Below are 12,967 nucleotides of genomic sequence, written 5' to 3'. Positions count from 1 at the left end.
CCTCTATACAGTCTTTCCAGATCATTGATATACTTCGTCTGTGCTTATGGACTGCCCTCTTCAATTCAAACCACAGGTTTTCAATGGGGTTCAAGTCTGGCGACTGAGAAGGTCTAATATCTCTCCCAGTGTGTTCTCCAATCTCAAAACATTTTAGGAAAAGGCTCAGTGTCATTATCCTCGCACAGTGAGGTATTGAAAAAAGGTATTTCAATCATTTTGACCTCTACATTTGAGGGAACTATTACTCCAAGTTTATTTCTTTACACAACTTTTATATAGTGGAATAGACTGAGGATCTTTCACTTTTTTCATGTGACATTAGGCCTATATGGAAATAATCCTAAAGTCAGTGTCTGCACTGCAGGCACCACAAGAGGGCAGGCTGTGTGTTTTGTCTTACTTACAGCCCCCCCCCCCCTCCCTCCATGCATGAGACTGCTGCATCCTGAACATTTCTAATTTTCCACTGAACTAACACCTAGTACTAAACAGATACTGCAGAGACCACAAACAATCCAACAGGAAAATATCTCACCTTACCATACAGGGCCTACTGCCTCCGAGCAAAGACTCATACCTGCATTACTATACAAGGGCTGGTGTAAGTACTGGAACTACATCATAGAGAACTAACTATACAGGGCCACTGCAGTAGAACATACCCATCTTACCATAAAGGACTACTGCAAAAAAGATATGACAAAGTTGAGTAGGCCTTACAATAAGCAAAGAAAAGGCCCTATACAGTTCTGTTAAAATATTCAAATGACCTTTACATTTGAAAGAAAGCTATCAGAGAAGTTTGTTCACTTAAATTATCCAACGGTTAAACTCTGCTACTTGAATACCACTTCCTAGATTGCATTACATGGTGTCAACTCAAAACATGCATCCTCTTAGCCATCCCAGATGTGTAGTCAGAATAGCTAGGTATCCGGCCCATCCTGGACACTAGGCCAAAATGGTCCAGTACATGATGTATCCATTTGTATATTACTGCACTGCAGCTTTATTAAAATTCCACTGACTCTTAAACTAAATTAAGAATGTTGCTTCACCATCGTTTTATTAAAAAGAAAAAATACATTACTTTCAGAAACTGGGGATTTTTATTAAATACCGTTCATTATAACATATACATGACAGTAAATCTGTAATTTCATGATTGGTTGGTTGGCCTGGTAAAACCCACATTACAGCATGGTCTCAGCCAATGAACATGCATCTCCTCCGTATAAAAAAACAGCTATTTGGTGGTGGGGCTGACAAGGGTTGAGTGACAGGGTGGGTGATGGGAATGTATGGAATAATCAAGGGAATGTTATTGCCGATTCTGTCCACGAGCCAGGCATGATAGCATGCGCCTCCGTGGTTGGACGATATTTTGAAGTGAAATGAAAAGGGGCTCTTCAACTCAGACACAGAAAAGGCACTTCTGAAAGAAAATACAAAAAATATGACAAAACGAGGGCTAACAAGAGTTGGGTGGGGAATGACACAGTGGATGGGGGTGAGACAGACATTGCGTATATAATAGAAGAAAAAAACATTTGGGAATAAAATTATCCGGATGTGTTCTTTATCTTCAACCACTCATCACCATCCGGACGAGTTCTGAGGGAGAAGAAGAAACAACATCAGCAGCATGCTTGGTCATCAGTGTCTGAGAAGAGCCTAGAGCAAACCCCACCTCCAGCATCTGCCAGCAGTGCTATAGCCTCCCATCTCTCCCAAATAGCCCCAGACTCACCATGAAGATTGGGCCTTATTTTCCTTATGACTTCATACTGTGACTCATTACTGAATGGTTCAATATGAAATGGCTTGGGTATCCGAGAATAATTTATGGAGGGGCTATTACATGCAAAGAAATTTGACCAAAAGCCTTCCTAAGCATTATCCCACCAAGCTGTCATTTTCAAAGCACACTCAAATGATGGCACAGTCTAGACACCTATATATTTAAAAATCACAAGGAGAAATTACAATGAATCCACGGAGAGGAACAGTACATTCAAAAATTATTCAGACCCCTTCCCTTTTTGCACATTTTGTTACATTACAGCCTTATTCTAAAATGTATTAAATGCTTTTTTCCCTCATCAATCTACACACAATACCCTATAAATGACAATGCAAAAACAAGTTTAGAAATATTAACATTTATTTTAAAAAATACAACAAATATACTTCACGTAAGTATTCAGACCCTTCGCTATGAGATTCAAAATTGAGCTCAGGTGTATCCTGTTTCCATTGATCATCCTTGAGATGTTTCTATAACTTGATTGGAGTCCACATGTGGTAAATTCAATTGATTTGACATGATTTGGAAAGGCACACACTTGTCTATGGTCCCACAGTTGACAGTGCACGTCAGCGCAAAAACTAAGCCATGAGGCCAAAGGAATTGTCCGTAAAGCTCAAAGACAGGATTGTGTCACGCAACAGATCTGGAGAAAGGAACCAAAACATTTATGCAGCATTGAAGGTCTCCAAGAACATAGTGGCCTCCATTCTTAAATGGAAGAAGTTTGAAACCACCAAGACTCTTCCTAGAGCTGGCCACCTGGCCAAACTGAGCAATTGGGGGAGAAGGGCCTTGGTCAGGGAGGTGACCAAGAACCCAATGGTCACTCTGACAGAGCTCCAGAGTTCCTTTGTGGAAATGAGAACCTTCCAGAAGGACAACCAACTCTCCAGGTGTGCCAAGCTTGTAGTGTCATACCCAAGAAGACTCAAGGCTGTAATTGCTGCCAAAGGAACTTCAACAAAGTACTGAAAACATATGTAAATGTGATTTGTTTTTTTATTTTCTACATTTGCAAAAAAATATATAAAAACCTGTTTTTACTTTGTCATTATGGGCTATTGTGTGTAGATTGAGGAGGAAACAAAATAAGGCTGTAACGTAACAAAATGTGGAAAAATTCAAGGCGTCTGTATACTTTCCGAATGCACTGTAAGTCCTCCCCAACATGAGCACTGCTCTCAGTTGGATGCTGAAGCCTGAATCTGATCCACAAAGACTCCATGTGTCAGTCAGACAGAAGAGAGAATCAGCATTAAAAGGTTGCGCATTAGAGGCAGGAGCGAAGGGGGGGACAGTAGAGGGAGGGACACAGAGAGAAACTATCTCCTAGCGAGCCAGAACAGCAAAATATTTGCTCAGCCAGGCCTCAGGACCTGGAATGTGTTAGGATTAGCAACCCCCTTCCTTATTTGGGCTGTTCTAACAGAGGAGAACAAGGATAGCTGTTAGGAAGGAGGAGGAGCGATGGATCTGGCAGAAAGGCAGAGGGAAAAAATAAATCAAGGTTCTAGCACGCCTACAGTACCAGCAGCAGCTTCCTTCAGTACAAGGGAACAGAAGTCACCAGCCAAGGAAATGGAGCTACTCACTGCAATAGTTAGAAATCATTATAGTATAGGATGATAATTCAACCATTAACAAATCCTTATTATTGCACACCACTTTATCCAAACCCCTCTCTCCCCGACATTCGGAGTTGAACTGTCACCCATCTAGTCTAGCTAACAGACCCCCCCCCCCGTCAGTTTCCTGCCCTCCTCCAGTTGGAGAGTCAGTGTCCATGGGGGTAATTTAGAGGAGCCACCTAGACACATGCAGAGACGCTACATGCAGGCAACAGCCAGGGGAGGGAGGGAGAGAGAGGCGAGGGAGCTGGGCAGGAGAAGGGCCCTGCAAGATAGAAAGTTAAAGAGAACAGAGATCAAACCATAAATTCAAACCACTGACTCCATCACAGGAACCCAGCAGCCTCTGACAACACCATCATGGCACAGAGCAATATCCTACTCTATTAGTATCATAGCTTTTACTCGGCATCTCTACAACAGCCTGCCACTTATTAAACAAGTGTGTTAGATAGACTAGAAGCACCTGGTCCCCCCACACAACCCCAACCAAGTATCACTTTAAAACATTAAAGAGTAAAACTGTTAGTAAACTACTGGCTATATGTGCGGTATCAGTAGCTAGGAGTAGGAGCATTCTGTGCAGTGATGGGCTGACAAGAGGGCCCCCTTCCCCCTACACACAAGTCTCCCAGAGCAGGTGAGAGCCCACTGCTGGGGTAGGAGACATTAGAGGGGGGGGCTTTAGGGGGTCTGCTCGTACTCGCCGCTCAGCCGGACATGATGTGGCGGACAAAGACTGTGGGAGAGGAACAGGGAGGTCAGTGAAGGGACAACACAAGGGGGACACACACCTGAAATCCAATAATACAAACTCCAGCCAGTCCTACGCCTAATCCTTCTTAATAATCATAGGGCTTTGTGGTTACGTGGCACAAAACACAAGTACATCCCATTCAAGTCAATTGTATTTCGTTATTGTATTTTGTTACAATTCATGTCTTATTATTCAAACACTATGGGAAAGGGTAATTCCTCAACCATTGTAATATATTCTACAGTACAGGATGGGGTTCAGTGTTCTCTCTTTACAGCCATCATATCCATCCAGTTCACCACTCTGCTTTACCTTCGTAGTTGATGCAGCCGTTGGCATCTTCGTGTCCTGCTAACAGAGTCTCCACCTCCTCTTCTGTCATTTTCTCACCTGCAACACAAATGAAATGCTCTTTCACATTCTCATAACAGATAAATAGACAAAAAGACTGTGTACAGCAAGGGAATCCCATCTTTCCTTTCATTCTACAAAGGTAAAAGCCACTAGACGGATTGACAAAGTCTGAAAGACAAGTCAGGAGTATTTTTTGGGTCCCTCTTACTATTATGATTACTTATATTTTCAGGCAAATTAACTATTTACACGCAGAAGCGCCATTTATTGCCTGCCATTCATCTACACATAGGAGAGAAATCAGAATGCTTAAAAGACTGGAATTCTTTGTATTTAGGTTGTTATCAGTAAATATATATATATATATATATATATATATATATATATATATCTCAGAGCAGGCTCAACTTACCCAACATCCATAAATAGTCTATTTCACTAAAAAAGTGTGGAGGAACCAGAAAGATTTGTTTTAGGCTACAGGAATTATTTGCAGTTCGGTTGTTTTCACTTTTCACCTGCCCAATGAGGCAACCTCGGCGCAGGATTAACTTTAATGGCTGCCAAGTTCACTTGCAACCCTTAAATGTCAATCCCTACACTACCAAGCAGATATCTCCAGAGGGACACTGACACAGTTAACCAGGGAGACTCAACAAAGCCACATCTTGTCATTTGTATTGCCCAATCGCCTTACTGACAAGATATCCAGGATGCAAATCAAGTGTATCAATATGGATACAGTAGGGCATTGAGTCACTCGTTTAAGAGGTGATTACTGATTAGTGACAATGAAGACCTTTGGTACAACAGTCAGGTGTGGTTGATAAGGAGAAGAGGTAAACTATCAGGACTATGTGGATCAAATATTTCGCTTGATCCAAATTCAATTTCAGGTAAAACCGTCAAGAGCTGAATGGTTATGGTTTATGTCTCCAACATCGTCACATGGCAGGTTGCAGTACTGTGTGTCTGGAGTGTTAAACGACGAATGCACTCCCTGATTTGGCCTCGTTTTAAAATTTGGTTCATTAAGAAATTCTGTGACTGAATTCAAACAGGAGCTGGTTTCAGGTTGCGAGTTTGATGTGTGTCTCGTGTGTTTGCAGGTGGGAAGAGTTGGACAAATTATTTCACCAATTCGCTTCAGCTAGCTGGTGTGCAACTGCAGCAAAATTAGTTTGAATTTGGAAAGCCTATCTCCGGGGCTAGTTAGGGACCGTCAATACACAACACAAAATACATTAGATTGCACACCTTTTAGGTTCTCATTAAATGCTTGCAATATTTGTATATTAATTTCTACAATTTATAGTTGTTTGAGGTTAAGTCATTGAAATTTGTCACTATTTTAATTTTAACATATTGTCCCATGTACATTGTGTAATTTACAGATCTTATCCCATAGAGATATCCAAAGTTAATCCAAATTCACCACAGGTATTATGATTGGGTCCAATGCAGCTGCACTCCAAATTGAGGATTACTTGTGTGCTGCCAGCTGTGGGCAGGATTGAAACAAACGCAACCTGTATTTACATTGACGCAGTCATGACCTCACGCCTCACTCTGTTTTGGACAAAACTGACTATGACCAAAGTTATCCTATTTACAATTTGTAATCAATTTTAACAGAATAAATGTTTCTGACTCATATCGATGCCACATAGGATGTTTCTAAATGGGAAATAAGTTTTTTAGGAGTAGTTGCTCTTTAAGCTGAAGTTGAGCTCTCAAGTACAAGAAATAAACTGTTGGCTTATATAGTGTAATATAAAGCATTTTCTAATACAAGAAAAATAAACTGTTGGCTTATATAGTGTAATATAAACCATTCACTAATACAAGAGAAATAAACTGTTGGCTTATATAGTGTAATATAAACCATTCACTAATACAAGAGAATTAAACAGACGGTGCAGTTCTATATCTTTTCATAAGGGGAGATGTAAACCTAGCCAGTGACAGCACTTACAAATGCTTCATGAAAGCTATATAAGATCTTTCTGAGGTCTTACCGAGCGTTGTGAGGACGTGGCGCAGCTCAGCGCCCATCACTGTGCCGTTGCCCTCCTTGTCAAAGACACGCAGACCCTCCACAAAGTCCTCAAAGGAGCCCTGGTCCTTGTTTTTAGCGATGGCCTGTAGCATGGGCAGGAACTGCTCAAAGTCCAGCATTTTGTGGTTCATTTCTGGGGAGTGAAAAAAAAACTATTATTAGATACTATTAATAGAAACTACTATTACTTTGCTATAAACAGAGATAATAACTTATATGAAAGATCTACATCTAGGCCCACATGCTGAGAGTAAAAATAATGGATTGGAATGTATTTATTAAAAAAAGGAGAGCTTTGATAAGAATTTCCTAGATCCCCAAAGGACAAACTACTGTACTCAGTCCCACTATGTGTAGCCTAACTTTGTTTGTTGGAACGCTATAACACCTGCAAATCTGTGTACGTGACCAATAAAATTTCGATTTGATTTTGAATTTTGTAAAAAATCTGAACAAATCCACAAACCGTATAAATTCCTAATTAGTGGTAAACTTGCGTTTCTCTATAAATTGATAATCATCTTTACGTTATCAGATCTTGTTGACATGAGCTGCATCTATTCTGTGTGTAATTAGCACACGTAAGAACAGGACCCCACACAACGCGTGACTACAACACAGAACATCTGTGGTACTTGACAATTGCAGATTACACACAAGGATAAGTTCACACTCCATAGGATGGGAATGTCATACCCAGAAGAACATTCTGTTTTGTCAGTTTTATCCTTGGATGCTTAAGCACATTAATTGACATCTTCCACCTAACCAGATATGAATTAGTCAAACTGGTTTGGTGAAGAGGTTGACTACAAACAGCAACAGACCTAAAAACACACCAGCCCTAAGCTTTGAAGGATAGGCCTAAATCTAGCTGAACACAAGACGATGCCATGCCGGAATAAAATCTTACTAATGTTAACTGATGTGTGTAATACTTTTATAAGTTTGATCCAGCCAATAGATACTAATGGTCAATGTTCAGTAAGCATCTAGAAGTAGGGCTGACCTTCTGACTTTGGGTTGCCCAGGACCTTGAGGACCTCAGCGTTGACGGGGTTCTGGCCGAGGGCCCGCATGACATCACCACACTGGCTGTAGCTGATCTTCCCATCGCCTGTCCTGTCAAACAGCAGGAAGGCCTCCTTGAACTCTGACAGATGGGGAGAGGAAAGGCATAAAAAAAAAGCACAAAAAAAGCAGAGCTGGATTGAGTGTGTATGTGTTATTGTTTACCCCCCACCCATAAAAATGGTCAAGAAAGAGAATCCAAAGATTTGTTGTTTTGTTGTTTCTTTCATTATGTGTAATCTACAGTAAATTCGGTGGCCTCTATTGGAATGGTTTCTGACATAAGGGTAATTTCCCAGGGCCATTGTTATGGTGCTTGCCTTCCATCGCTGGTATGCTGCGCATCCCGAGATGGCCCGTCTGGAACTACACAGCAGCCACTCATTTACCCATATATGGCATTGACAGCAAGCGCTGGTTGTGTAATCTATCAACCAAACGAACGCAAAGGAAATCTAGCAACTGCGAAACTAAACTCCTAAAAATGCCATTGATTGAGTAAAAGAAAAAAGCACACGCAAACGATGAGTCGCCTACAATAACACTATGTCGCTACATATATTCTTGCTAAATGGTTACATTATACTTCGCCAACTTAATTTCAAAGAACAGCATGTCTGAGGTTTAATTCGGCCACGCCTTCGAGGCCTACAACTCTTTTTAATAAGTGGTTTAGTCATTTCCTTTTGTTTACACAATGTATACGAGTCAACACCAGTGAAGGACTGGGAACAAATTACAATATAGTGGCCTGATTTTCACTATAATATATCTAGACATTTGATACAGTTCTGGCATCGGGAACGAATGAATTCACGTTCCAGAATTGAGAACTTCCGGTTCCTCTACTAAATTAACCACGTAGCTATGTAGCCGAACTAAACATCACATAAAAATAAACGGAACAGAATAAATAATACAAAAATTGGTGTTGGCAAAAAAAAAAACACTAAAATGGAATTACTAAACGGCAACTCTTTCATCAAAGTAGCCTGGCTTTTGAACACTCGGGTCGTATAATGACTAACCATAATGCTTTGACATGTTGACGTGTCCATTTACTTTGTTCTGCATGCATAAAAATACCAGGCACAGAACTCAGTGCAAAATTAGTTGGTCAGTAACATTCAACACAAAACATTAATTTGATGAAACACCATTCAATCAAACCGCTATGTGGGATCAAAAGGAGGGGATTGACTGCGCCAATAGACAACCGTGAATCAATATTTTTGTAATTGTATATCACCATTCGTTGATGTGTGCATGACAGACAACGCCTCTAATAATGCAAGGTCTTCCCAAAATGGTTAGAAAAAACAAAACCTGGTCCGTAAAAATAAAAAAAAATAAAAAAAACTCACCATAAACTCCAGTTTATATCAACTTGTCAGCAGGGAAACTGCTTCTCACAACAAAGGGGACAGGAAAGAAGTAGAGCTATTCCACAATGAATGGCACAGATGAAGCAAGGGGATAGACTAGCAACTAGCTAACGTTTTACAGTAGCTAGTTAGCCTTCAAATAACGTTACTGTCACAAAGCTGATTGAAACTCACCAATGATCTGGTCTTCTGAGAAGTCAGACTGGTTAAAAAGGTACGGCAAGAATGAAAAAGGGAAAAACAAATTAATATGGTTATCGAAGATGAAGAGAACAAGTAGCTAGCTCGATAACTACATTAACCAGCTAACATTGACCAGCCACGGTATGATAATCCAGCAGTGAAACGTCTTCATTGGATTAGCTAGCTAACTGGCTTTGTCTACACAAATTTAAAACGACATTTTGCTAGCCTAACAGTCTACACTGCACGTCACATACAAAACCTCTTTAAAACAGAACAAAGCAAAGGTACTTTACCATTTCCGGGCTTGGTTCGAATCCTGTCAACGGGCGGAGGTCAGGGGAATGTAGACCGATAGACGCAAACGTTAAGAAAACTATGCTCGTGACGTCATCGTTAATTCATGCACTGTACAAACCAATCACATCTGGCAGGCGTTGCCTTTTCGGATTATTTACCGTAATTCTGCAAGATAGGTGCAACAAAACTGTCCAAACGTGAGTTTATTGGAATCCTGACTGTTCTTTAAAAGCGAGTCAAATAAATATTGGTGTATGTATGCTGAGGTGGTGGAAAAACAAAATTTGTTAGCCAATTCCATCGAAGCTTTCATGTGGACGATCATACGAGTCAGTCATATTAACCATTTGTATGATTGAACAAGTGCGCCATCGTGTGGTACGAATATATAAACTGCAGCTAGAGTTACCATATGACAAATTAGTGAGATATAAATGTACAGAAGACATGGTAATCTACAGTTTAAAATATCTTTATTGTTGGGGTGATTCAGTTCATTTATCCTACAGCATGTGTCATTTTGGTACACATATTAAGCTTATCACACAAGGCATGAAAACATGAGACATTGAAATTGGTTGAATGCATTTGCATGACATCAAATAACCGTCTGCACTTTGGCCTAATTTAGAAACAAATAAAAGGCAGATAAAACATGACCTGTAAGGTCTCTGAGATGCTCTCCTCTACCCTTCAATGTGCCCCATCACTGCCAACCTCCCCACACTGAAAGCGGACAAAGTCCAGAACTCGTGCCCCCTGCTCCGTCAGGTACTGGGCCACTGTCCTACTAGGGTCAGGGAGGAAGGATTGGGGCAGCAGGCGCGTCTCCGCATCCCCACAGGGCAGGTCATCCATGTTGCCCAGGGATACGGGGGCCTCTCCCACTACGTGCTGCCCTAGCTTCCTCCCCAGGGTGTCCTGCGCCCCGTCCTTGCCCCCCTGGAACACCACGAGGGCGCCGTATCGCCCCATGGCCATATCAGACTGACCCGCCACACCACCGTGGATGTAGGAGCCGATATGCCAGCCTGCAGGGATACCAACCGTCACCGCCCGCCTCACTGACATGTTCTCACCCAGACGACCTGACAAGGGACGGGACAGGAAATTACAACTTCACTAACAGAGTAGTCTTCAATTTCCAAATAATGCTGCAAATAGGAGGTTATTAAAGCTCAAATTCAATGAGAGCATCTCAATATTGATAAGAGCCTACTAAATTATTAAATGGCTATTTTTATTACTTACTCACCTATTGTAAGGGCCAGCTGATCAGCCAGAGAAGCACCTTCACCCAAGTTCAATTTCGAGAGGTCCTCTGCTGCCAGGAGACTCTGAAACCAACAAAGATAAATGCAGTTTTAAGTATTCCAACAGGTATACTAGGGTGATGTGTCTACTGAGTGGGGGATGGTGTGGTAATGTGTCATACCTTCACATATCCAGTTTGGCCCTGGTTTTTACTGCTGTGGTGAGCCATGGTGGCGAACGCCACGTCCTTCACCAGCTGTTGGAACTTCTCATTACGGGCAACAAAGTCTGTCTCACAGTTCACCTGCAACACACAGACGTGGAGGACATTGAGATACAAATACTTTGATCATTTTTACATTTGATCAAACTAAACAAATGAAGATGACTGTCAAAGCAGGTATTATTCAACTTGAATATTGTATGCCGACTGCACCGTGGAGGATGAGTGATAGGATCTCATTGAGTGAATGAGATCTGCTTACCTCTACCATGACTGCAGCTTTGTCTCCTACAAACAAACCAATCAGCCCTTCTTTGGCCCTCCTCCCCTCCAGCTTGCTGGCCTTGCTCCAGCCTTCTTTCTGGGCTTGCTCATGTAACCAGCTCTCTGCCTTGGTTGGAGAAAAACATTACACACATTATCCTAAATATACACTACATTCAAGTCAGCAGCTGCCCAATCCTGATCCAGGAGGCCTGCATTGTGTGAAAGCACTGCAGGGTAGGCTTTTGTTCCAACCAAGCACTAACTCACCAGATTGAAAAGTACTAAAACCATATTTGTTATTGTTGGGCTAGAACAAATCCTGCACTTCTCCAGAGCCAAGTTTACACATCCATCCCTGCCCTGCTCAGAAAGCAAAGCTGTACTGAAAGAAGCAATGTTTACCTTTGTGATGTCATTATCACATTTCTCCAATGCTTTTTTGCAGTTAATGAATGTGTAGCCAGTACTTTTGCGTAGTTTCATAAGGAGAGCTTTCTCTGCAGCAAGAACTGGAAATCCTGTGTGTAAAGACTGTGCATGATGAACGGTGCACACCTGGGGTGGACAAGAAATTAGATTATCGAACGTTACATTTCAGTGAAGCCATCATCATTGCTAACAGATTAAATCAAATGTCCATGATGACCGCTGGTCCTGGGAAGATATTTCAATTCACTGTGATGTTGCCAACAACACTCAAAGGCTAGCTGCATAATTTGGAATACTTTAACGTTCTTGTCCCATACGTGGTTAGCTAGGCTAGGTACTGGAAGCTAGCTAGCTTCAAATCAACAGCTGACAGCAGCTTCAGAAAGCACAACCAGAAAAAAAATGCTGGATGCCAGCGCACCCTTTTCTTGCCTACCTTTGAGAACTCTGTTCTGATTGATCTGAAAGCATACGTTAATGCCATTCTTGGAGCTTTTTATATATTCAAACCTAGATATTTCTCCTTATGAAAGCCTGGAATGTCATTGAACCGAGCCGGGTAAGGCAAAGGAACATGGACAAACTTGAGCCAGGAAATGTAGCTATAAACGTTTGTTTAGCGCCATCTAACGTACTGGAATGCCTACCACACTGAGCCTACAATAGTTCGAAAGGGCTTCACCTCGGTGTAGAATGTATGTATACAAATAAATAAAAATCAGGAACGCAACTTTCACTGGACCACCCTCTGTATGACTCCCACCCGCTACTGCAAGAACTTGTCTCTTAGGCTTTTGTGATGCAGCTCACTTGCCAGCAATTTTGCACCATATAGGGAATGTAAAAAGCGCAAAAATAACTTAAGAAATAGTTTAAATTACCAGAGATTCTCACATGGCCCTTATATTAGGCTATCTGTATTACAGGGCTTTATCAGCCAATATGTTAGAAGTAGTTTGAAGAAAGCAGAGATGGAGAGACTTACACTTTCTCTAGAGCTATTTTTATAGCCTACCTTTTAGGAGTGGGAATATTTTTAGACTCAGAACTATGGGTGATCAATATGTTAGGACTATTTCTATACAGTGTAGTAAACTATTTAAGAAGTAAGTTTCCTTGGAAAGATAACTGATTCTCTGCCCATCCATAGGCTACAGCCTACTCTATTTAATTGAGACCACACGCAAACCTGATCTCGCAGGTATGGCTACTGAATTTGAAGCAGCAATAACGACGACAGCGAC

The 12,967-nt window shown here is 41.4% G+C and overlaps 2 protein-coding genes across 3 annotated transcripts; both read right to left on the bottom strand.

Annotated features, from left to right (window-relative positions):
- Nucleotides 1-1,093: 1,093 nt before the first annotated feature.
- On the bottom strand, nt 1,094-9,628 carry LOC135539991 (myosin light polypeptide 6). 2 transcript variants are annotated; one of them, XM_064966278.1, is made up of 7 exons: nt 9,547-9,628; nt 9,242-9,269; nt 7,621-7,764; nt 6,571-6,744; nt 4,511-4,588; nt 4,145-4,180; nt 1,094-1,617 (listed from the first exon to the last, which is right to left on the bottom strand). In XM_064966278.1, the coding sequence occupies exons 1-6, from the start codon at nt 9,547-9,549 to the stop codon at nt 4,152-4,154; spliced, it is 456 nt and encodes a 151-aa protein (XP_064822350.1). In that variant the 5' UTR covers nt 9,550-9,628; the 3' UTR covers nt 1,094-1,617; nt 4,145-4,151. The 2 variants fall into 2 exon arrangements, with proteins under 2 accessions (XP_064822350.1, XP_064822349.1); XM_064966277.1 differs by lacking the exon at nt 4,145-4,180.
- A 378-nt stretch (nt 9,629-10,006) lies between these two features.
- LOC135539989 (elongation factor Ts, mitochondrial) lies at nt 10,007-12,292 on the bottom strand. Its single transcript, XM_064966276.1, has 6 exons — nt 12,160-12,292; nt 11,697-11,849; nt 11,290-11,418; nt 10,986-11,108; nt 10,806-10,887; nt 10,007-10,638 (listed from the first exon to the last, which is right to left on the bottom strand). The coding sequence occupies exons 1-6, from the start codon at nt 12,205-12,207 to the stop codon at nt 10,244-10,246; spliced, it is 930 nt and encodes a 309-aa protein (XP_064822348.1). The 5' UTR covers nt 12,208-12,292; the 3' UTR covers nt 10,007-10,243.
- Nucleotides 12,293-12,967: the final 675 nt, after the last annotated feature.

This window comes from Oncorhynchus masou, chromosome 5 (genome assembly GCF_036934945.1).
Source record: "Oncorhynchus masou masou isolate Uvic2021 chromosome 5, UVic_Omas_1.1, whole genome shotgun sequence".
Lineage (NCBI taxonomy): Eukaryota > Metazoa > Chordata > Actinopteri > Salmoniformes > Salmonidae > Oncorhynchus > Oncorhynchus masou.
The sequence above is the reverse complement of the archived record's forward strand: the minus strand, read 5'-3'. Positions and strand labels throughout refer to the sequence as shown.

Bases quoted from the DNA above. Each gene is read 5' to 3' on its own strand.
- LOC135539991 (XM_064966278.1), bottom strand. The intron at 7,765-9,241 runs GTGAGTTTCAAT...CCCATCTGTCAG, and splicing joins CTCAGAAGACCAGATCATTG to AGTTCAAGGAGGCCTTCCTG. The intron at 6,745-7,620 runs GTCAGCCCTACT...TTCACTCCCCAG, and splicing joins GGGCAACCCAAAGTCAGAAG to AAATGAACCACAAAATGCTG.
- LOC135539989 (XM_064966276.1), bottom strand. From the start codon at position 12,207: ATGGCATTAACGTATGCTTTCAGATCAATCAGAACAGAGTTCTCAAAG. The intron at 11,850-12,159 runs GTAGGCAAGAAA...TGTCCACCCCAG, and splicing joins TCAGAACAGAGTTCTCAAAG to GTGTGCACCGTTCATCATGC. The intron at 11,419-11,696 runs GTAAACATTGCT...TCTCCAACCAAG, and splicing joins GTGATAATGACATCACAAAG to GCAGAGAGCTGGTTACATGA.